Genomic DNA, 25,899 nt, shown 5'->3' with positions numbered 1-25,899 from the left:
TGTTTCCCATATGGTCATATCACAAAGAATATGCATCTGCTTAAATCAAATTCAAGTCAAATGGTTAAAAAATAATTTCACACACACAAAAAAGAGCTACCACACTGGGAAGGGTGAAGACAACTAGGTTGCCCGGCCCTGGCCACGAGGTGTCCCTTATTTATTTTTCAGGGAGTTGGCAACCCTAGTCCAGGATGACACAACAAACAACAAACATCCACGAGTACATCAGGAAGATGGCCACTACTGACCATGTGCTTAGTGAATACCTCAGGCAGCAGAAACCCGAGGAAGCCCAAGATCCATAGAGGCTGGGGTCCATCACACCAGGCAAGACCCCAGGTGCAGGCTGTGTAAAGATGCCCCTGAGACAATCCAGCACATAACAGCAGGGTGCAGATGCTAACAGGCAGGGCATACATAGAATGCCATAACCAAGTGACCAGCATACTATCTATATACTACTACTAGTGACTAGCATACAAACATCTGTGCCGAGTATGGCCTGGAAGTCCCGAGGACAAAATGGCAGATTCCCCCAAGGGTGGTGGAGAATGACCTAGCTAAGATCCTGTGGGACTTCCAGATACAGATGGACAAAATGGTGGTGGACAAGCAGAGGAAGACAGCCGTAGTGATAGATGTAGCGATACCGAATGACAGCAATATCAGGAAGAAGGAACACAAGTACCAAGACCTCAGAGAAAATTTGGAGGCTGAAGGTAACAGTGGTCCCGGTGGTAATCGGAGCGCTAGATGCAGAGACTCCCAAGCTAGGCGAGTGGCTCCAGCAGATCCCAGGAAAAAATCGGAGATCTCTGTCCAGAAGAGCACAGTCCTAGGAACAGCTAAGATACTGTGTAGGACCCTGAAGCTCCCAGGCCTCTGGTACAGGACCCGAGCTTGAAGGATAGACCACCCACAGGGGCGAGAGGGGATTTTTTTTATAAGAATTTTCAGTTCTTCATTGCAATGTAAGATTTTTAGTAATGCCAAAAAAAGGTTTCAGACCAGATATATCTCTATCAAACATTGCATGTGTTCTACCAATCTAGCTTTGTTAAACTCTTGACACAGTGCCCTCTAGCATTTTAATTGGATACAAGTGACATGAATGTATATTACAATTTATAGCCCCAGCACACAATCTACTCATCATTTCCGAAAATTGCTGACATGTACTAAGTAAACAATTGCAAGAAAACTGTGACAGATTGTAATGGTTTTTGCAGCACATAATTACTGTACCTGCAGTAACAGGCAAATGACACAGCAATGTAAAAACTTTTAATCCTTGCCTGCCTGCCTTTCAGAATGGCAAATTATGTTTCATTTTTCTCTTTGTTCAGTCAGTAATGAAATACTGTATTAGCTCCCTGCTTTCTCTATCACCATGGCAACAAACATTCTTCTTGGTAATAAAGCAGAAGAACACTCAATCATGCCTGAGTCACTGAGGTGAGAACATTTTTACCCCCAAACAACATGGAAATAGGAGCCGCACTCTTATGGCTAAAGCACTTAACGTGAGATTTCACTGTATAATCAGCTTTATACTTGAAACACGGCTTCATCAATTGACTTTGAGTCAAAATATTTGATTGAATGCCATTTAACTGGGGGATGGCTTTAGATAAATACAGAAAGGGTTTCCTTTCTTTGTGTATCTAACGTGGAACCTTTAAAGACCTGTGCGTTCATGAATAAACAGTTGCAGTCTTTTAATTAAAAAATTTAAATCAGATTATTTTATTTATTCTCATCATAAACAAAATCTAGTGTTATGTCAGCTTTTCAGACATTCTTTTTTCAAGAACGCTGGTTTTGACCATTTTTTCTAGCTATTTCTTTCAGATAATTATAATTTCCATTATATGTTAATGCCTCATAATGTGAGCCAATACCAAGTGAGCAACACGGGGTTTGCTCTGTTCCATTAACTCTTAATGTGAGTTAGAATGTTTGGCATTTAACTTTACTAGAGTGTCACACATGTAGTTAAGAAGCCTTGTCTGCTCTTGTTGTGAGGGAGGCCTATTTTTCTACACTGACCCTGTGCTATTCTGGGCCAACAGTTCTGCTATTTGACAGCCAACTTCTGGTTGCTATTTCCCCAGAGGTTTGGCTGAAGCGGACATCTCTCCTATGAGACGCTAGACTAACATAGACACAGTCTGTGCTCCTTGAGGACATCAGCAAGCAAAACATACACCACAGAGCGCTGACGTTCCCAGAGGTGTCAGATGGAAGGGGATGTTTCTACTACCTTCTACACAGAACTGAACTAAAAGTGCATCAACGTATTCTAAAGCATAAATTACAGTTGAGGCAGTGCTACAGCTATGCTGTAGGTGCAGTGTGACTAGCTAGTGACTCGTCGCTCTGTGTAGACTGCACCCGTTGACTGTTCACTGCGGCACATTAGATCGCAGTTTTGCGCATTCATGCTGTCAGAAAAGTTGTAATTATGTAAATACTCTCAAATACACTGCATGAATTTACTGAGTTGTTACAGTAGCAACAAAGAAGTGGTTTGAATCGGAATCATTGTCATTGCAATATGACAAAAAGCTGTTTTGTTTAGCGTCACTGAGAAAAGACAAGATTTTGACCCATTAAATGCTGTCGAGCAGTGCAAGCCGACTAATGACAGTGCTCGTGACATCTGGGTAGCCTGCATGGCTTCATGACTGACGAGGTGAACAATGGCCCTGCAGACTCCAGAAATCCTGTCAGTTTTTGGGAGCTATTTATTTATCTTTTCATTCATCCATCCTTAAATCCATTACAGAATTATTAGTTGATAGGAATGTTTTCTACTTCTCATGAGGCCATGTATAATTCCACTACATTGATAATTATAGATGTGATTTAGGGAAATAAATAACCGGACTTCTCTTAACTTTGTTTTGACAGTTTTCCAGTTTCTACAGTTCATCAAACCCTTTATCAGTGCTGCTATGTGACATCCCTTGGTAACCATGGACACCAGTGCAATATAATCTGGCCATTGTTTGTCTCTACTCTGTCTCTCTTTATTTTCTTTCTCCTCCTCTTTTGCTGTCATTGCCCCCGTTGCATTCATGCATAGATGGCATGCTAAGTGAAAGAGGAGCCAATGGGGATGAGCAATGCCTGCTAAGCTGGTCTTAGTCACGGGGCATTGTCATTAGATTAATGGAGCAGAAGGAGCCATCCCTTCTCTCTCCAGAGGGGAGTTTTACTTTTGGTGGGGTAGGGTGAGGAGAAAGTGAAGGGGAGTATGTGCCTCAAACAGAGGATGATGATGGCAGTTAGCACTGTCCCCCTTCTGCTCACGCCTCCTGCTGATCTCATATATCTACAGTGATGTTTTTGGTATGGTTTCTTGTGATCCTAATGGGCTTCTAGTATTCTCAGAGTGGGCTTCAGCAGACATTAAAAGAAATATACATTTTTAATCTATGTTTTACTTTCTCTGAAAGTGCTTAGAAATTTTAGAAAAAAACAAAAGTAAGATAAATATTTCGTTCTAGCAGAACATCCCTTCACTTTGTTTAATTATACTTTACATTTTATATTAATATGTTTAAAATAAACAGACAAAACAAAGTGACAAATCCATTTTACTTTAATTACATCATGTCTTTTGTACAGTCATTAACACCTAATTACACATTAAGCTGTCTGTAATTACTGTTGTCTTTAATGAGGCTCTGCCCAAATTCTCTAAAAGAGCAACTTTACAGCTTTGCCCGTAGCATGTAAATTTATATCAACACACTTCATGCAGTGTGGAATTAGGATTTTGTTCTATTGAATTAATTCTGGCAAGAGGAAAAGCAATAAAGTGGAAACCTGAGGAGACTAAAGTTGCACAACAGTGTTAGCTGAGAGGAGAAAGAAGAAAACTGTTACTATGGCAAATAATTCAGAACTTCTTTGCTTTACCATTTTCAGCCAATTACCTGGAGACGAGTGTGTCATCTAGGTGGCAAAGGTTTTCAGCTATAAATTTACTTGTATCCAGGATGAATAATTGAGCAGATGCTACATCTGAAGATCTTAAATTTGAGTTGTTGCTATGGCTTCTTTTTTCTTCTACCTCGAGTTGTAGATGCACATCTAAAACTTACTGGACTATTTACTTGTTTTCCTAAAATCATTCAACCATAGTTATGTGGGATGATCCTATGTCTGATTGTTTAATGATAGAAAACCAGGACAGGATATTGCTCATAATTTCTTAAGTGACTGCATTTGAAATGTGAACAATTTGACAGCAATTTGTAGGCTGTAGGGTTACGGACTAGCATCGTCAATTATAGTTTAGCATGAATGAATATATTGCTATAACTGAAATGACTGTTTACATGTTTTCTTATCCTTTACACTGTAAAACAGGGAGTAAGGTTATTCTGTGGCAAGCACGTGAGGGTTTGGACAGCACTGAGTCATCATCTTACCGTCATCATTCATAGCGCTCAGTTGCATTTTTGGCATTTAAATAAATCAAGTTACTGCAATTTTCTTCATAATATTTTAAAATGTTAATACTTTTCTAAGTATTTGAAAATACCATACAAAGCTGAAGTTAAGACACACTCGCTATTTGGGTTAGTTTTTGTTGTTGAATTTTGTCTTTATTCCCCCTTGCAGTCAGCGAGAAAACTGAACAAATTCCAGTTTTTTTTGTTCTTTTATTGGAATGATGATTGTTTATCAAAAGTTCCTTAGTCCCCCTTAGTTAGACTCTTGCATGTTCATCTTGTCTCTGTGGGGTGCTGTAGACATCATTCTAAATATTGTAGTGATTGGACTGGCAGACGAAGAACTCTAAAGAGAGCTGTGGTGTTAAAATTGAAACAAGCTGCATCCCACTGAGACCAACAGCAATTAAGGCGCATTCAAAGATAATGCTGCTTAATGCTATTCTTGTCTCTTCGTTTTCTCACAAAGGAAATAAGAAGCAAAAATTGATGGAAATTAATTATTCATCTTATCAGGGGTAAACAGCGTTTCTATCTGTCTGTCTATCGGTCGCTTCTTTAATATGGTGTCAATATATTGAATTGACCAGTAGTGCTTTGACAATTGAGTCATAGCCAGAAGGGTCATCTGAGCTTGATCTGAGCTGTGAGAGAAAAAGTCAAGTAAGTGAAGACATCGGCTCATCAAATAACTTTTAATAATGAACAAAGATAACCCAAATAAATTCGAAAGACAGTTTTTAAATAATTATTTCATTTTTTAAGGGAAAAAGTTTATCCTAATGTACCTGGCCCCTAAACTTAATAACACTTTGTGCCACCTTAACTCCAAAAACCGCTCAGGCAGTGACAGTAACTCACAATGTGTTTTTTACGTCACTGTGGAGGAATTCTGGTCCACTTTTATCTAGAATTAATTTAGTTTGATTTTTCGCATATTAACAGGTAGATTTGGATCTGATTTCCTGAAATCGTCATTTACAAACTCCGTGTATATACTCAGGTTATCTTTGTCTAGTAGAAAACATTGTTCTGTAACATGTAAGTATGACAAATATACAAAACGTGAGTGGCAAACACATTACATGTGACATAAATTTATAACACATTGCTTCACAATTAAACCAGAAATAAAATATAATTTCACAGGAATATAAAACTTTAAAAACAAAAAACAACATTACTAGTTCACATGTTAATACTATTCCCTTGTAGTAAAGTTTCTACTGTGGCTCTTCTGCAAAGCCAAACGGACGCATGATTTTTAATTCAAATGTCCAATCACATTGTGACGCGGCAACAGTGAGATTATGCCCTTTTAGGTGACTCTCTCTTACTGCTGTTTGTTATACACTGGCTAAAAAATGCAGTGCAATGTTACTGGATGGACCCCGGCTGATCATAAGGCACCAATTTCTGAAAGGTAGTTGATGACAGCAGCATGCTATAATGAGTTCTTTATATGAAATAGCATTTTCAAGGTTGAAAGAATAGTGGGCGAGCAATATTTACTGTGCTAATGTCTAGACGCTACTCTCCAAGGAGCAATAGGTGCAGCGGTGTTCAAGTCCCACAGCTTAATTAAACCAATCCTAAACGAATTGGACTTACAATTTATAGTTTGCCATTGCTATGTAAGAAAAGTACCTGTAACACATTTGGTTGCAGGGTTCACATTAATTGGCAATCCAGGGCAAAAGTTATGCTTGCTCCTTAATTAAGTAATTAGATAAAGTCATTGCATCAGTGGGTTGTGCTGATTGCATATTTGACTTTGTCTGGCCCACTGGTCCTCAGACCTGAGATTCATTTATTATTTTGGTGAACATCCTCTCTTCGAATATTTGCTGATATCACAGTTTAAAATTTAAAACCGCTAAGACATTAAACGTAAATCAAACATAGATATGCAGTTCCTCTAACACTCCTCTTTCCAAAAACTTCTTTTCATTAGGGAATAAAATGAAAAATGAATGTTGACATTGTGATATTTTTTCCCCCCCCGAAAATGTGACCAGAATATTTAAGGGCCAGGAAATTACCCGAAGACAAAATGGCTTCTAGAAAAAGAAAACTCCCAGAGGTTGTTTTTTATCAGTTTCTGATTTACCCGCTGTCGTCATGACAGGTCTTTAACACTGCTAAAAAAAATACAGTGTACTGTGAAATAGAAACTATTTATAAAACTATTCAAATATCACCAGCCTCAGTGCACACTGCATTCTACACTATGTGTTATTTATTAAAACCCTGAAAGGTTAAGGAAGACTAATGGCCATCTTTATGTAGACTATTTAATTGTGCTCTTAATTCCCTTTACAGCCAGTGCCATCATGGCCTTTCACGTCTTCACACTTCTTTGTTCTCACCTGAGAGAAAATTACACAAGCATAAATTTAAAAGCACAGGAATAAGTGTGACATTTCCACTGGCACATTTAGACTGCCTAACACACCACATACTGTAGCTCAAATCAAGTCTGACTGATGCATCTCTTTTTTTCTCCCCGTCTGTCTGTGTGTGTATATATATATATATATATATATATATATATATATATATATATATATATATATATATATATATGGAATAGGAGCAATTAATATTATTATATATTTTTATAGTTTTTTCTGCCCCATGCGCTGTGATATTTACATTTCCCTGCCATGCTTTACATGCACATGATATAGAATGAGTAATTATTGTCATCAAGTCATGTCCTCACTGCTCATGTTTTTTGTATTTCATCTCTCTTTGCCTATCCCCCAGTTTAAAGGTTGAGGCATTAAGGACTGACAACCGCTGACCTTTCCCTCTGCGTGCATCTATTATCCAACAGGACTAATCATGTTTTTCTTGTGCCTTAGATAGATGTGAGAAGGCAGAGGGGTGTGATATGGAGAAATGTCAAGGTCTTGCTGTCTGAGATTGGAATATGTTGTTATAGATCCATTGGATCAACTGATAATCTAGTTCTGTATGAAATAGGATGCTATTCTCTGATCTATTAAAGGCCTTTGACCAAGGTTATGTAGATTACACACAAACTTCTCAAATATCACAAACATGGGCTTTAACTAAAGTTTCAGGTAATAAAAATGACAACATCTATGATGTTTAATCTAGTAACCAAATCTGATCCTGATACTGAAACCGATGACTCATGACTTGGGCAAGAAAACCATTTACAGACTGCAGCTACTGTAGTCAGCAGGCATGCTACGTCAATGTCTAGAGAATGAGCCTGAATTTGGAGATGTCACTCACTTGCAGGTTGTGGAAAGAGCAGCAGTTACTGTCTACATCAAGGAATTTTGTCATAGCTGTGTCACAGAAACTATCAAGCAATACAATCTCACGTTGATTTGGTAGTTAGACATCTGTGAGTACAGTATACGTACCTTTGTTTCTTTCTAATTTTGGCTAAATGTTACAATGCAGCTGTTACACCTGATTTAGACAGCGACCAGTGTTGTGCTACGAGTAAGTTTACTGTTCTTTACAGTGAAGTGGGTTAAACATTTCAATTCCCCTGAAACAGTTTTAAATGGCTTCTGTTGCAGAGGGACTGTGGAATGTACAGACAGATTAAAACAACCCAGAGGTCCATTTTCATAATTATGTTTTTGGTGCCAAACCCAACTGCTTGGCCAGCATTCCCAGAAAGGGAGGGTGGGAGAGAGAGGGAAAGCAAAGAGAAATCAATAGTTCAGTTGAAACAGCCCTGGCTGTGTATTTTTTGGGCGGGAGGGGAGACGGATGGAGAGGACCTGTGTGAGAGAGGCAGTCTGACCCCTGTGGCTACAGTACCAGCTGGAGCAAAAGGCAGAAGATTTTGTAAGATGAACAAACTACTGTACTACCTGGGAGACACAAGCTTTTTGACTATATAGGTGGCACCGACCACCCAAAAACCCATCACTGGATGCTCAAAGCAAAATCGAGAGCTATCGGTCTACCCAGCCATTACTCCCCCTGACTTAAGCACAGGAAATCAGCAAGACACCTTTGCCAGCAAGAAGTGTGAGTAGTTGCCCCCTGCCGAGGGCAAAGTGAGCCAGCCATTTGTTCTCCTCTCCCTTCCTTCTTTAATGCTGTGTCACTCACAGTAATGTGAACAAGATAATCCAATATCCAGGACTGAAGCTATACAGTAAGGCACTCATCTACAGCATGTGCAGACACATGATTTGATTTGTTTATATTGCTTTCAATTACCTCTCTGTGTCCCTTGTTGAGCTCAATAAAATTTTATATTGTGGATATTTATCTCTGGGTGCCCATTCTCTCGTCTTATGGCCTTCTTCATTTAGGCATTACAATTTCCATGTAAATAAATCATGTTTTGAAGCCTCTGTATTTGGTCACTGAGGAAGCCAGTCGTCCTTGGCATTTTATAAAGGATCAAACAAGCAGCGTACAGAGTGCTTCAAACAGACTGTTAGCATCTTCTTGTGTGTTGCATCAGATGCCTGTTTTCTGTTTTCCACTAGTCTGAGTGTGTACACACATAGCCATGTGCGTGTGTCTGTGCTTACTGTGTTGTCATCCACCCCTGCTGTTGTCTCATGTCAGTTCTAACCTCACCCTGCTAGCAGTGCTGGTTCACATCCCCAGGAGCCTGCAGCAAATTATCATATTTATCGAGAAGCGAGCCATAGCATTAGCAGGAATACACAAGCCCCGGCTGTGGCTCCGGAGAAACGACCACTGTAAATCACACTGTCAACCTTTCATGCAAGCTCAGTCACGGTTGTCAAGGAGACTGTGATGTGATTCTGAAGGCTACTCTGTTTCCTGGAGGATTCAAGGATATAGATTATAACTAACATTTGATTTTGCTTCTTCATAAGTTCAGGTCAAAATCAGGCACTTGGGAGTTGCATATTGGGGCATTTTCATACTCAACTTCTAACGTTAAGTCAACAAAAACTTTGATTTATGTTAAACACAGACTTCTGAGAGTTCTAAAAACATTTCAGAATCACAGAAATGCTTAAAAAATCCATGATAAATAGGATTTCTAACATTTAGCCACATTTTATAAAAGATAAAAATATAAATACGGTTTGCAAGTCTGACTATATGAAAGTCGCAGTGAGAGCTGGTATTGCTTCAGTGCGGCTGGGAGCTTATTCACAAAGAAGACTGAATGATTATTCAACACAAATGTCATCTGGTTTTAGACGTTATATATATATATATATATTTTATCATTAGATCTAAGACTTTTAGATGGCACACCATACAAATCCACTTAAAAAAAAAAAAAAGATTAAGAGATACATTAACATTTATTTGTTCCGTTTACTCCACAGAGACTAACAAAGCCTTTGAGATTTAGAGCTGAAACGTGAACGACACACTGGGAGAACATATGAGCTTTTCATAAAATTGTTAAAAGCCATACTTTATTGGATGGTTTTATTTTTGCCTTATTTTCGGGAAGTATTGAGGTTTTTGAACCTTCCTATTAAAGAATTTTGTTTCAGCAAACTTGTGGTTTCTTAGCACTGTAAAGAACAGGCCTGAGGTAAGATTAAAGAGAATTTTTAAATGTTTGTTTTTCTTATAAAACCCTTATGAGCACTTGATCTATACAGACTGCAGGCGGTGTTGACCATGAAATGGGAATACCAAAACATTAATGCAAGGTCTTTTACTCCAAATGCTCGTCTCGATAAATGCAAACAGAGGACGGAAACTGAACACTGCAGGACTCAATTAAAATTAGTGCTGTCAAAAGACGAGCTTAATCACTTAACACACCGCGGAGCCGCATTAAACACATTACAGGGTAATTAATGTGGAAGCCTTTTTTTCAGTCAAAGAAAGTCATAGTATATTAGTATAATCAGTGTACTACAAGCCTCGTGACTTCCGCTGTAGCCCCAGTGTACGTCTCCACTTCAGTCTGACTCGCATACACGTGTTCATGTTGTAAAGGTTGGCTCAAAGGAGATGTGTACAATTGCTAGAGCTGACCCAGTAGATTTGTTAAGGATTCATTGACCGCACAGAACAAGGTCACTGAACTTCTATGTTCCTATCAAGGCGTCATTTTGGATGCCTTAACCTTGGTTAGTTACAGTTTAGGAGCACAGAACATGAGCCAACTAGGGGCAGTTCTTGCAGCAATACATAGAAATTAGACCATTTTTTAAAAAGAAATTAATTTTATTTTAATATAAAATGTATCTAGTTTTTTACTTTTTATATCGATCATTTGATTGTAATGTTTGCGTTACAGAAAGGCATCTTTATATTTCTTTATATTGTTTTCATGTGATTTATCAGCATTGTAATCTTGCATGCTCAGTATAAATCTCCCATCCTTAAGCCTAGGGTCATTCCCGATGGCTCTCGAGTGAGTGAAGCCTACAGTTAAGGAGAACTTCTATAACAAAAAATTTAACAAGAGATACTCATGCGCTCATGTGCTGTCGTGTGTGTCTGCATCTTTGCCGGCTGGCTACATTGGTATGTTGAATAAAGGGTGCGTAGAGAGACTGTGGAGCAGACTGTATCCCAGTCAGCCACATATTAGTGGAACCGTCTTGGTAAACACTGACTTAGACTCATTTCCATTCTGAGTTAGGAAGTGTATAGAGAACTCCTAAGTGCATTAGAGTCACTCGCAATTTAGGTCCACTTTTTCTTTCAGTCGAGGGTGAATGGGGAGTTGGGGAAATAAGGTAACAGAGGTAGAAATTTAACAGCGGCCTGTAATCAAAGTCCTGCAAAGATGATGCTGCATTCTCTTCATACAGACTAGCAAATGTCATTGCCAGTCTTTTGCTGTTTTTTTTTTTTTTAAATATACGTTTTAAATATTAAGTATGTATTGTTATTTTTTTTTGCCTCCTTATTAGGAACTAATTACTTTTGCAGGAGATGTCCGCCAATCGAGAAACAGCTCCATTGGAACGAGATCCAAGCATTAAATAGACATCAAAGTCATTATGATGCCGAACTTGCTGGAAAAAAAAATCTATTCCTTTTGTTCTTGTTATTTCACACTTTTCTTGTTTAATATTCCACAAGTTCTGGCTTTCGTTTTGATGTTGCTGCGAGCCCGGTGGGCATTCTTCCGGAGGCAATATGCACTTCACTCTTTAATAGGGATTGATTTTCAGAGGCGTGGTTTGTAGTCATTCACATCAGGTCGTAAACTCCTGCTGCTTTATGTCCCCCGTAGACTTGAACCTCACGCAACCTTGACAGCTTGTGTTATCTAGGGTCATGCACCTTAACCCGTTTATGTCACCTCTGGTCCATACACAGTATGTAAAATCTTTACTATTGGGAGTTGGCAGCTCCTGACTATAGCAAATAGAATTGCTCCTGTGAGAGCTGGCCTGTAATTGTTTCACACTGCAGTTTGTATTCCCCTGTTGCATGTTCTATTCCATCTATGTTGACAGACTGATTTATTTACTGTGTATGAGTGTATGTCGGTGTTTATGTGTCTGCATAAGTATCAAAGAGGCAGTAAAAGGCAGTGGTTTTGTGAAAGGGATGTAACAGAACTAATAGACCCCCACTTTAAAAAAAATAATACCATCCCTGCAACTAGTTAACAGCTAGATAGTTGACTGTAACAGAAAAAAAAAAAGTATTTCTTACATCATATACAGTGACTGAAAGACATTTTTCTCTTTTCTAAGCTGCCTTCCTGCTTTGACTCAAGGCAAAGCTGTTTTGCCTTGGCAGCTCAGCTAGTTGTTCTTGAGAGTAGAAGTAACTATAAGTGTTATTTGTGTAGTGTAACTGCTTTGGGGCTCTTTAACTTTTCTCCTTCTATCTACTCTACCAAGAAATTTTAAAGATTTTGTTTTAAAGGGGAATAAAAAAAGGTATTGATTCAAAGGTACATTATATAAAGAGGTACAACAGAGGATATTCATGAGATTACTCAAAGACTGACTGATTATGTGCACTGTATGCAGTCAGTGCGGTAATAAAGAGAGACTGCTGAGATGTTATTTATTGTATTACCCTCATCACTTTGTGGCGATAGATTTGAAGTCCACCGCCACAAGCTCATGTTTAAAAAAACTTGAAAAAAAATTAACACTATCAGAGCTATTTCCAGTTACTGAGCTCCATTTAGGTGATTTAGATAGCATACATGAGAATGCCCATCTCTCCAAGTGCCATGGAAACCTTCATCAAATTAGAATTGAAGTGATTATCCAGGGCAGGGCAAAAGGACAAAATCGATAGTTCTTTGTTCGAGGCTAAAATGAAGAATGGGCATTCAGCGGGGATCTCTCCCTCTCTATTTCTCCCTTTCTCTCTCCTACACACACACATGCACACACACACACACACAGGCATGTGCACTCCCACACGAGCCTCTTTGAATTGCCTATTCTGTTCCAACATCCTTGACCGTATCAGCATTAGGCTTGCATGGTGTAGTCTCAAACCTTCTGTCTTGATTTTTCCCTCCTTGATAGGGAAAAAAATCCTCAAAGAAGAAGTGCTTCCCTAGATAATTGCAATTAGCAGTTTTGGCTGGATTTTGTAGCTTTGGCCCTGACCTGGCTCTCTGTGTTAGGTAAGAGGGAGTGGGAGTGGGCTTGTTAGGCATGTTTCCAGCCTCTAGAAAGCCCTCTGCCCCTTTGCCACACACAGGGCCAACGCTGCACTCAGAAAGCTGGGTAGAAGAAGAGATAAGAAACTATGTAAGCAAATAAAGACAGAGAGCAGAGTCTTGCTTTCTGCTGGTTAGGTGCTGCATTTATACTATAATTGCAAAAAGCTCTGAATGGGAAAGGTGCTGCACTGTGGTTTTATATCTTGAGAACTTGTTACTTAGCAGAGACAAAGCAAATGACATGTCAACACTTTGCCAGCAAAAATGTTGCTGTTTCCAGAAAGGCTGTGTAAAATACACTGCCATATCTTAACTTTATAAGTTTAATCCCCATTTGGAATTTGTTGTTCATTTTGAATTTAGAAGAGTGGCAATAAAAGACAAGAAATTGTTAATTGCCACAAAAGGAAACAGACAGGTGGAACATTTCACAACAAATTGTGTTAATTAGTAACATGAGTATGAAAAGAGGATACCAGAGAGGCTGAGTCTTTCAGAAGTGCAGGTGGGGAGAGGTTCACCACTCTGTGGATGAAAGTGTGGGTAAATATTTTACTTAAGAAAATTCGTTTTCTGATGCAAAATTGTAAAGAATTTAGGAATCATCTGCAAAAATATTATGTCATTAAAAGAGAAAATGCCTGTTTGGAGGAGATAACCAGTGCTGAATAGCTGTGATCTTTGGGCCCGCAGACAGCACTGCATTAAAAACAGACACAATTTTGTAGTGGAAATCACAGCATGGCCTCAAGAACACTTTTGAAAACAATTGTCAGCAAACGCAGCGTTCCCTGCATCCACAAATACCAGTTAGAACTCCATCCAAAGATAAATCAAACATATATGTACGAAATTAAGTAAAACCTTTTCTGCATTGCTGAGTTATTGAGTTTGGCGACTGATCGCAAGAAGTTGCAATGATGAGCTGATCGCCCGAGACTGAGCCTGCAATGCTGTCAACCAATAAAATTCTGGAATTAAGTAATAATGCAAAATAGGTACCAGTGATAATGCTAAACCACATTCTGCAAGTGTCACAGCAGCATGATCAGTTTACGCTACTTCAGTAAAATATAGTTTTAATCAAGTATTAAAGTCCTTGCATTCTGTTTTACAAATTCCCATTCCCATGTATTTTTAAGTTAACTGGATAAACAAGTTAAGCACTAAGAAGTACGACTGTACAGCTAAAAATATCCTGTGACAGAGAGGAATAGGTCCATTTACTCCAATTTCATTTTTCATATTAATGTGTTTAATGAGAGAAATTATTTTAATTGCCAACACAATAGCAAGTGTTTATTTTTCAGTTAGGAACTGGGAATAGCTTTAGTCCACTGCAGTAAAATGAAACTCTTAAGGGCGTTTTAACATCAGTTGAAGTATTTTTATAAGCTTGTACATTTCAAAGGTGCTTTGCAAACAGAAAAAGATTTTTCAAAAATATTATAATATTATAAGAAATAAAGAAAGGTTATGCAAATTTAGCTAGAGCTGTAACTCAGGTAACTTAATTTGTGATTTGTGTAGCTCTCAAATATGCAAACCGTCTTTCACGTTTATGTGAAGTGAAGGCTCTCACTCACCCCCCCCCCCCCCCCCCCTCTCTGACACACACACACCGCTTTAAACACATACACACACTGATTCGCATAAAGGCCTATAATCCATCAATGTGCTCATTGCTGTCATGAGTAAAGAGACAGAGCTCTAAGCAAGAGTCCTCTAACACAAATTTGATTTACCTCAATTTGCCTCAAACAGTGACGTGTGAGTACTAGAAGTGCTAATGCAGACTGGCACCTTTTACTGCCAACCGGCATGTGTCTGTTTAGCTCAGTTTCAAAGCCTGGGCTCATGCCGAAATGTGATTTGTTTAGAGATGGTGTTGGGTTTTAAACAGTTTAAAGTTATGAAAATTAACAGTGAGAGACAGTGATATTGTGGATGACTTCACATGGGACTAGCACAAACTGTGCCCCTGTTCCTCATAGCCATAAAGACAAAAAATTGCTGTGGTGGTTTCAGATATTTTATAGGAATACTGCACGCAGACACTAAAATATAAAATCTTGAAATGTTGTCAAGCTCTTATAATTAGTTTAAAAACTAGAGTGGCATGGGATTTTCTAATTTAGTTTTTAAAGTGAAGCTTTTTAACAACAAAGTCTTTAAAAGTTAACTTGGATAAGCGACTCTGTGTGTCTCCCATAAAGGATTCGAGCTGAAAGCATGTGATCAAGAAACTGTGCCTTGATATAAAGAAAGACATAAATCAACCTAAGGGTGTGTCATACATAAAAACCATCTGGCAACATAATTATATAATAAAACACCTCTCTCCACCACCACCAGGCCCCGTGATTATTTAGGCATGCCAGTCATGCTTTATACCTGAAATCCTAATTGCATATACATATTTGATAAGCTTGGCCATTCGGATCTGAATTAATATTATTATCTACGTTCAGCCGGTGCAGCAGTACTCTACTCTCTCACAGACCTACCTGATGTGCATGCCCTAAATAGTTATGTTACTGTAATACTTTAGACGTCTGTGCCATTATTTTCCATAAGAAAATGTCCACACACAAAAACATCTGCTTTATGTCACCTGCTGCTCATTTACAAATCTATGTGCACCGCCTGTCTAATGAAAAATGAAAATGAAAGCCCTGTAATCTGATCTGATACCAGCTAATTACTGCAGTTAAAAATAAGACGGGTAATGCTACTCTGTTGTGCCTGCCTTTTGCCACTTTTTGCCTTCAGATGTGTCTTAATTTTTCATGGCAGAGATTCAGACATTTTGGTCCATATTGATGTGATAGCGTCACACATCTGCTGCAGATGTTACGGGTGTTCATACATGAGAATCTCCTGTTCCACCACATCCCAGAAGATGCTCTGTTGCATTGAGATCTGGTGACTGCCATTTAAGTGCAGTGGACTCATTGTCACATTCAGGAAACCAGTTTGAAATGATTTGATATTTGTGACAGGGCACATTTATCCTGCTAGAAGCAGCCATCGGGAGAGTGGGTACACAGCGGTCATAAAGGGATGGACATGGTCAGCAACAATACTCTAGTAGGCTGTGGCATTTAAATGATGCTTATTTGGTACTAAGAGGCACAAGGTGTTCCCAGAAAATATCACTCAGACCATTACTCCTCCAGTAGCCTTGAACCATTGATACATAGGAGGACATATCCATGCACTCATATTATTTACACCAAATTCTGACCCTGTCATCCAAATGCTGCAGCAGAAATCGAGACTTGTCAGTCCAGTCAACATTTTTCCAATCTTCTATGAGCCTGTGGAAACTAAAGTCTCAGTGTCCTCGTCTTTGCTTACAGGAATGGCACTCGGTGTGGTTTTCAGCAGCTGTAGCCCATCTGCTTCAAGGTTTGACCTGTGGTGCATTGAGCAATGCTTTTTTGAATACCTTGGGTTATTTGAGTCACCGGTGGCTTCCTATGAGCTCAAAACAGTCTGGCCATCCTCCAAACTGCCACTCACTGGATATTTTCTCTTTTTTGGATCATTTTCTGTAAACCCTAGAGATGGTCGTGCGGGAAAATCCCAGCAGAGGATCTCAGCAGTTTCTGAAATACTCAGACAAGCCTGTCTGGCAGTAACAACCATGCCATGTTCAAAGTCAACTAAATCACCTTTCTTCTCAATTCAGATGCTCGGTTTGAACTTCAGTAGGTCCAGCCTGCAGGTTGTCTTCACCGTGTCGAAATGACTAAACACATTGAGCTCCTGGGACAGGACTTATTAGAGATTGGTATTAACAAGCAGCTTAACAGGCATACCTAAGAAATGAATGTACAGTACAAACACAAATGTTTCAGTTGGACAAATAATGATACAAAGATAACCCAGATTTGCATATTAAATGATAGGTAAACACTCATGTTCATATGGACAATGAAACACAAACCCTTACTTTTCATTTGCAGATAATAGAGAATAAAATCTTCTGTCCTCTTGTTGTTCAAAATTGCTTTCTAACTTTACAACACACCAAGTGTGAGTCACAATTACACCAATCAAGTGGGATTTTATCACAGTTACAGTATTTTTAATACAAAATTCCCCCTCGTTTCTCACTGATGCCTTGCTGTGCTGTGGAGAGAATACACAGGCAGGGAGTTTTGTACACAAAGAATAGACTGTACTGGCCTGTACTGGAGTATAATTTTGGAACTTGGTTGCTTTAATTCAGACTGTTGAATTCTACCTTCAACTACACAATAAAATGTTTTGCCACTTGTGGCCCTCAAACTTAAATTGAAACTGGTTTAGACAGGAATTTATGGCCAGCATGCAGAAATATTTGCTGCAGCAAAAGTCTTGAAAAAGATGAAGATATCCTTTTTGGAGCATGACCGCTTGATAGAGGCACAACATTTTTTCTTTTTGTTTTCCTCAGTGCTAACAGTTTCAAGATTAAAACAGCTAGGTCTCTTTTTTGTGTTTGTTTTATTCAGGTGGCCAACTTGGCATGCTCCATCTCCAACAATGAAGAGGGCGTGAAGTTGGTACGAATGGCCGCCACCCAGATCGACAGCCTGTGTCCACAGGTGAGGATTTTAAAACACCTACATCACATAAAATTAGTGCTGTCAGCGTTAATTTCGTTAAAACGACATTAACCCCATAACCGAATCAACATTGCAAATCTCAGTTAGCAAGTTAGCGCAGATTGCGTGGGGCTGCACGGTGCTAACGCGTTAACGAGCTAACCGTGCTAATGCGTCGACGCCGTGCAGCCCCACGTACGGGGCGTTCCGCGCTAACTCGCTAACGGAGATTTGCCGCTTTAAAGCCATTATGCCGTTAACGTCATTTTAACGAGATTAACGCTGACAGCACTACATAAAATACAAATTCTTAACATAAGATCAAATCAAAATGTTCTTTTAAGGAACTTTTCTATATTTAATTACTGATTTATGAAAGTGTAATATTTAGGAATATTAAAGGAAAGAGGTTGTAGTTGTCGGATTTGGAGGAAAAGCTATGAATAATGTGTAGGAGGACATTGTAGTCCTGTTTCGCAGGAAGAAACAAAGGAGGATGTTGAAATCCATCAGTTGTTTCCAAGGTTAACAGTAAGCCTTATCCACACAGGACCAAACATTGTAACGAGAATGAGAAATGGAGAAGGGAGGTTGATTTTAAGATTCATGATCTAATGTGCAGTCTCCTCTACCCGTACCTACCGAGACCAACTTATAAAACTTGGAGAGGCGCTGTCCCCTGACACTGCTTGGCACAGCTGAACACAGGCAGATTAAAAAACATAATAGACATAGGCTTTGTGACTGGAGTAGAGGGAACAAAGAGGAGGTGCAACAAAGAGAGGTATTTCCATCTGTTCCAAGTAGAGTTAAACCAGACTGGTTATTCTTTACACGTGCAAATGCACACAGTCGTGCACACACACACTGCCTCAGTGACTGCCATGTTCAGATCATAATCTAGATCAGATTCATTTCACTAAAAGTAAATCTAAAAAGCACAAAGTGAGAAAGCAAAGGCACAAAAAAAATAAATAAACTGGTCCTTGTTGTTAAAGTGGCAGTACCCAAGTTATTTGCTTTAACTTTTCATTATGCAGTAAGTGTTTATTGAACAATTTATTGGTGGTACTAACTCTGCTAACTGCCTCCGGGTATGAAATCCCCCGGGAAAGTGAGGGTTTGACTGTGGAACAAAAGCAGGAGGAGGAGAGCACTTTCATTTTCCAAAGGAGCTATTGCTACTTCCCTTGGGTAGCTAAAATATTGTCTATTGGTATTTCAAAGTACACGATAAGGCCGGTATTATTTTTATCATCCCTATATCTCTGTGAAGTATTTATCTTATTTTTTTCTTTGTCCTAAAGCTGAAGGGTTTACCTTGCACATATCAAGGTCTTGTGCTTTCTTTAAGCCTTGCTTTTTTAAGCTGTAAAAGATTCTGCATCATTTATTACATTTGTGCAATTAACAATATATTTCAAGCATATCTTTTTTTTATCTCACAGCAAATGTGGCAAACGTTTGGTTGCTAAATCCTTTTAGTCTGTAGCTGTAGCTGCTACTAGCAGGCCACAGCATAGACTGAAAACCTTAATGACTACGAGAAAGAGCATAGCACTCAGCTACTGTGCCACTGCTGCCACACTGTTCACCTCACAGTGTCAGAGTCTTGACATGATAGCCAGACTTTGTTTCACCGTGCTGTATGTTCTTATATATCTTATATATAAACTAGTACAGATGTCTTTTCTCCTGAAATGACTCACAGATGTGCAGAAATGTCTTTAAGACTTCATTTTAAAAGCACACATGTACACCTACGCTACTGCAAACGTTTCTTGTCCCATATCAGGTCATCAATGCTGCACTCACTCTGGCTGCCCGCCCCCAAAGCAAGGTGGCCCAGGACAACATGGATGTTTTCAAAGATCAGTGGGAGAAACAAGTGCGCATCTTGACTGAGGCTGTGGATGACATCACTTCTGTGGATGATTTCCTTTCTGTGTCAGGTATGAGCCAGCACAAATTCCTCACAGACTGACTGATTGAAGCAAATGTTCCACATGCTCCTGATTTTCGCTTGAAGCGAGTGAGTTATTGAGTGTTGTTGCTTGTGTTCTCTGGTACCAAATTTTCACAAAAAATCTCTATGGAGGCTTGATGTGAAAAACAAAATTACTATTTAGTTAATAAAAAATAAGAAATCACAGCATTTGAAGCAAAATACAGTGAACTAGAAAAAAACCATCAAAAGGCAGAAGAAATTTTTTTTTTTTTTGGACGGGGGTGGGATGGTGTCCAAAAAAAGCAACAGGTATTAAATTTTATCCATAATCAACATGTTTCTTGGAGAAATAAACTCAACAGTATATCCACACTCAAAGATAAAAATGAGTTTGATTTCCAGGAAAATCTGTTTATTAAACAATAATTATGTCTCTCAACAACAGAATCCTTGGGTCGTTTTCATTTTTTGTTTCCCACTTTCATTCACTGTCATCTTTTCTCTCTCTCTCACTCTCAAGAGAACCACATCCTTGAGGATGTCAACAAATGTGTAATAGCTCTCCAAGAGGGCGATGTGGACACTCTTGACCGAACTGCTGGAGCTATCCGGGGCCGAGCTGCTCGCGTGGTCCACATCATTAACGCTGAGATGGAAAACTATGAGCCCGGGGTCTACACCGAGCGTGTGCTGGAGTCCATCAAGCTCCTGTCTGAGACTGGTTAGTGCGCTGTACACAGAGCCTGTGTAGCTGCAGAAGATCCACAATGAGCCATAGCTTAATGTATTACTAGTACGATGCATACACTGTGCTTCACCCTGTGTCAAAATATTTTGCTGCAAGCTTTTTGGCAAGCCAAGCTACTTTTAGGAATAGCCTAACATATAGAAACACATACGTATATGCACCCCCACACACACACACGCGCACACATGTAGAAGCTACATTAGTTCACCAGTCTGGTCTCACAGATACGACTTGACTGCTTCTGTGTCCAGTGTCTAAAGTTTTGATTAGTTTCCTGGCTCTAACAGAAAGTCTTATCCGCTCTCACTCTTTTATTTATTCATTTACAGCCTCTGTCCAATGTCATCTTCCAGGAAAGTTGCATTTGTCTCAGTGCCAGGCCGATCAAACAATGAACACATTTCCAAATCCTTGTTTAGGAGACAACTTTGAATTCTTATATTGTCTCAGTAGTTTTTACCTCTGAACATACTGGGGGAATTCAATCAGCAGCACAAGGGTCAAAAAGAAAAGCAGATTGTAGATATATATTACAAAAATTTAATAATAATAGTAAAAAAACAAGGTACAACAGAAAAATGCTTTTAATATGGTGCTGGAATACCCGTTGTTGCTATAACAACTTCAACTCCTCTGAGAGGGCTTTCCACAAGGTTTGGGAGTGTGTTCATGGGAATTTTTAATTTTTAATTAAAATTTAATTTTAATTATTCCAGAAGGTCAGACACTGATGTTGGACAAGAAGGCCTGTGTTGCAGTCTCTGCTCTAGTTATCCCAATGGTGTTTTGTTCATCCATGTTTTTATGGACAGCTAACAGCTGACTGTGGAATATTTAGTAGCGACGAAGCTTCACAACTGGACTTGATGCACAGGTGGCATCCTATCACAATGCCACGCTGGAATTCACTGAGCTCCAGAGAGCGACCCATTCTTTCAAAAGTGTTTGTAGAAGCAGTCTGTATGCCTACCTGCTTAATTTTATACACTGTCGCCATTAAAGTAGTCGAAACACCTGAATTCAGTGGTTTGGATGGGTGAGGGAATACTTTAGACATTGCAGTGTAGTATATTGTAGATCTGAGTCTACTTCCTGACTGTGGTTACAGGAAACAGTGTAACATATACAGAAAGCATCTGTGAAAGTGAGTATGTACAGGAGGTGGTAACATCAGCAGGGCTGAGTACACAGTTAGTACAGCCGGCAAGCCCAGAGGAGGAAAACATGTATCACTCAGTCACCACCTACACCACTTAAAGCTAAACTTTGACATTGCTTCAGCGCGTTTGCAACGTTTCCACTTTCAGCGCAGGTGTTGAGCTGCAGCCTAGTATTATTTGCGAGTTGGAAGAAGGTGAAAGCTTTTGCAGAGTTCTTGACGATATGTGCACCGGTGAAGACGTGCCACATGAAAAATGCAGAGAAGTCTCAGTAGAAACAATTTGTTCATTTTTGCCAGGGCCGTTCACGTGACAACTCCAAATGTTACAGCGATTGTTCATACAAAAACATTCCTGCAATACTCAGAGAAGCAGACTGGTGACAGTTTCTGTTTTTAATGTGATTTTGTGTTACTTTGTCTTGTTTACAAAGTTTCTAGACACAAGCAAGGAAGATAGAAAATGTGCAGCGTTTGCTATGAAATACTGTCTTAGCCAATCCCTTAAAAATATACCATAATACGCCTTTAAAATGTGGCATCATGAAAGAAGGCCAAACCCTCCCCCCCCCAAAAAAAATGCAGGATGAAAGGAGAGAAGTAATTTAGCAATTACCTGTCCACGAGAATAAAATCTGACCACAATCCCTTTTCACATCAGCACAGCAGCAACTCCCCTCCTTGTTATATTTTCTCCATTCTCACCCATCCTTCCGACTCGGCTTTCTATCTCTCCCATTAGAGCCCATTTAGCGAGGTGGTATATCTATTGTTTCGCTCATTACTTTCATCTGCCGGGATAATTGAGAGACACAATCAGCTCCCCTCCCTGCTAGCTGATAAGTCGCAAACAGCATTAGGTGTGCCACGTGTGTTCACACCGCCATCTGTCTGAGACCCTCTTCTGGCGCTGAACCCCACCATAACAGTCTACTTACAGTATTAGTTATATGGTACTTTAAACACATTCTGTTCACTTATTGCATGATTCAGTTTAATTGATTGGGGTAATTAATTGATAGAGTTCAGCGGTGATTATCTTACAGACACTTGAGGTCAATTTTGTATGACTCTAACCTCGTCACATGCTTTTATTAATCCTCCATGGAGCAAGAGTCAGCACTATGAAGAAGCATTATGTCAGTGTTACTAACACCAACAAATCGAGAGCTGTTGATGGGGTGACGTCACTTACACAGTTTCCTACTTCACGCAGGCTGTATTTTGCAGCGTTTTTGATAGATGCAGGGCGGTAATTTCTCCTGTAAATTTAGCACTGTAGGCAATGAAAGGAAATGATTGTTAACTTATGTAACACTTCCCATTTTGCAGATGAGGATTATGTGTGCGCGCAAACTTTACACTGTTGTTCGTGACAGCCTCAGATTTCAGGGGAAAGAAAAAAGTAAATCTAAAGGAAATACATTTTCACACCTTGATCTAGTTTTTGGTTTAGATTTAGTCAACTGTGGTGACCTTGCACTTTGCTATACCCACAGATAAACAGACTTGTTTAAAACACAGGTTCAAGGCGACTTCACATTAAGGTCAGGGCTGAGGTGATTTCTTCTTCACAGAAAGAATATGCACCAAACAAATTTTTGTTGCGTTTTCTCGAGATGCCGGGCCTTTGGGAGGGCTTCTGTCTTTAATTTTAACAAGGTCTCCTCATGATTTGGGCGCTAATTGAGACGTTAAGGTGGGGAATTAGCAACCGTGTTAGACGAATGTTTCATTGGCTCCATATTTCTCTTTGATGAAGAGCTGTTGTGTTTCCCCTTCCAGTTTCCGTCTTAGCAGTAGTTGGGGGGTTTTAAGGGCTACCATGCACATCTGATCTGGACCATAAAGCACTTATTGATCCTTGTGAACTTTTGCCTCCCTCTCCCCTCCGTCCTCACAGACCTGATGTCTATGGATTTGAACACAGTCAAGGAGAAATCTATAGCAAGGGGGAAAGATGATTAAGTGTAGCTGAACAAAGGGAAGGGATATAGGACCACACAGTTTTTAGAGGGTACTGAGCCCAATTAACTAGACTCCACCAAAAAATCAATAGCTGTCACCAAGGATTTCACTAAGCGATTTGCGCAAGGATTTTAGTGGAATTCATTGATGTGTTCTCTTTTTCTTAACTTTCCTCCAGTGGTGAGCATGTGTAAAACATTTATCCCTTTACTCTGTCTCTGCAAGTGTGTGTGGGTGTAAGTGTGCGTATGTGGGTAGTTGTGTGTTTTGCGTTGGCTATTTGTGTTTTTATTGGACTGCTCCTGTGTTTATGCCCACAGCCACTCATGCCAATCACAGCCACTTGCCTTTCTTTCTGACAGCTGGCACACAGCGCTCATCACAGCTACCTACCCTTTGACCTTGTCTCAATTTGCCCATCCCTCTTTCTCATTTCGAGTGTGGCCAGATTTATGCCGAGGCCAAAACACAAGCAGCCAAGGCTCACAACTCATCAGTGTAAAGCTTAGCTATAGATTCCTGACAGACAGTCTACACATGGGCCCGGGACTGAAGCGTGTCCTTGAGAGAGAGAAAAATCAATAGCCTAATGGGAAAGTGGTTATGGCTTCCCTCTCTTTCCTCCTCTCCCTCCTTCCTTACTGATACACTATTCTGCCCACTAACTGCCTTGGTTTAGACTAATCTTCTCCTCAAAAGAAGGGACAAATTTTTAAGTTGGTCATTAATGTGGTGCCTGGAGAGGGTAGATTAAAAAACTGATATATTGCCTAAGTCAGAGTGCCATTTAGGTAGCAGGGTGATGTTGCTCCTTGTTATTACATCAGGGCACAGTAAATAGGATTTAGCCAGGGTTTTGCAGTGAGTGCAGTGAGTAATAACACACACGGACACACTGCCACCCACATGTCATGCCTGTAAATCAGTGGATCAAGAGCACTAAAAGGAAGTGCATCAGACACTAAGGCTCGGCTCATACCTGGCGCATTAACATGCGCCTTCAGTGATCTGATCTCAAGTAGAGTGCTCAAGCTACCACTTCCTCGCTTTATATGCAGAAAAGGAAAAAGGAAGCCTGCAATTGTTTCTGTTTGGAAGGCTAAATGTCAGTCCAGACCACCGGAGTCCTTAACTGCCAAAGTTTCCAAGTGTAGGACACATTCACAGAGATGCACGTGCTAATGGAATGGGTCCATATGCAGGAACAATCTGCTTTTAATGACTCATCAGTGTGTTGGGCACATTCACACATGTACCCAAAGAAGCCAGTTGTTAATGCCAAGTGGAGGGTCTAATGAAGAAAACTAAAGACCTTTCATTGACTGTGTCTCTAAAAAATAACTGTTAAGGGGAAATGTGGAAGTGAATCAGTGGTTTTTATCATTTTTTTTAACACTGAAAATGGCGTTTTTTATATGGCCCATAAGTGTACAACACGGTTGTTGAGATAAATGAGTTATAATTTTTGAATCTGTGTCTATTGTTTTAATGATAGGAAAAGTGTCTTTAACCAGAATGTGAAGCAGATGGCAAACTAAGCTTGCAAGGAGAGGAGGTGGGGCCTTTCAATCAGTGCGTAAAGAGAGGCAGAAGTTGGGAGAGAGTACTGATGAGGAAATTGCTATGAGAATAGCAGTGCAGTAGGAAGAGGTAGGTGGAACAATTTAACCAAGGTTAGAGTGAAGGAGAGGAGACCAGTAAGCAGGAGGAGCATCATATACAGCACATTCTCTTTGTGGTTCGACGGCCGATCATCAAAGCTGTTAAGTTCAACGTTTTCAAAATTAGGAAGTGGCTATGCAAGCTGTGTGGATATCTTAAAGCGCATTTAGTGATTTTGCTTTATGTAAGTGCAGTAGCATTAGATTTTAAAGGCCTTGCTGAGTGTTACGTAGTGCATGCCAGAAATTAGCCTTTTCCCATTCATCACCTGCACTAAATTGAGAAAACACAGTTTTAACTCTAGAGAATGATCTGATTGAACAGATAAATTGCAACGCTCTTGAATATCTAGCCAATATGAGAGAGGAAGTGGATCTGACCTCTCATTTGGAAAACATTGATTGTTTCTTTTTGGTCACATTTTTGTGCCTACCTGTGCAGGGAATTAATACAAGCAGCAGATAAGGGGCGATGCTGCTTGGCCGCAGTGCGTGTAGGACAGGGATGAAGGTTAATGACAGTAATATGTTTTATAAAAGCTTCTATAATTTTCAATTTCGTGGGCTGCTGTTATTAAGCCCCTAGCTATTCTTGACGCACCATGTTTTGCAACCCTTCCCACCCTGTTTCCTCTCCCATTCTGCTTTTGTAAATTACACCAGGCGAATTATGGTCCGACTAAAGAATTAAGGTTTAGTCACATGGTATTTCGTGTTTTCAAACATTTGCCCTTTTCTCAAATTCTCAT

The 25,899-nt window shown here is 39.6% G+C and overlaps 1 protein-coding gene across 1 annotated transcript in view; it reads left to right on the top strand.

Moving 5' to 3' along the window:
* Positions 1 to 25,899, top strand: part of ctnna2 (catenin (cadherin-associated protein), alpha 2) — a 358,241-nt gene that overhangs the window by 298,675 nt on the left and 33,667 nt on the right. Inside the window, exons 10-12 of the mRNA XM_085355934.1 lie at positions 17,574 to 17,666; positions 19,462 to 19,618; positions 20,135 to 20,335. Coding sequence (XP_085212060.1) covers positions 17,574 to 17,666; positions 19,462 to 19,618; positions 20,135 to 20,335 — 451 coding nt within the window. The remainder of the gene's footprint in view (positions 1 to 17,573; positions 17,667 to 19,461; positions 19,619 to 20,134; positions 20,336 to 25,899) is intronic.

This window comes from Diplotaxodon limnothrissa, linkage group LG6 (genome assembly GCF_057381915.1).
Source record: "Diplotaxodon limnothrissa isolate DT_005_m linkage group LG6, D_limnothrissa_male_GT1.1, whole genome shotgun sequence".
NCBI classification, from domain to species: domain Eukaryota; kingdom Metazoa; phylum Chordata; class Actinopteri; order Cichliformes; family Cichlidae; genus Diplotaxodon; species Diplotaxodon limnothrissa.
This window is presented reverse-complemented; position numbering and strand designations above follow the sequence as displayed.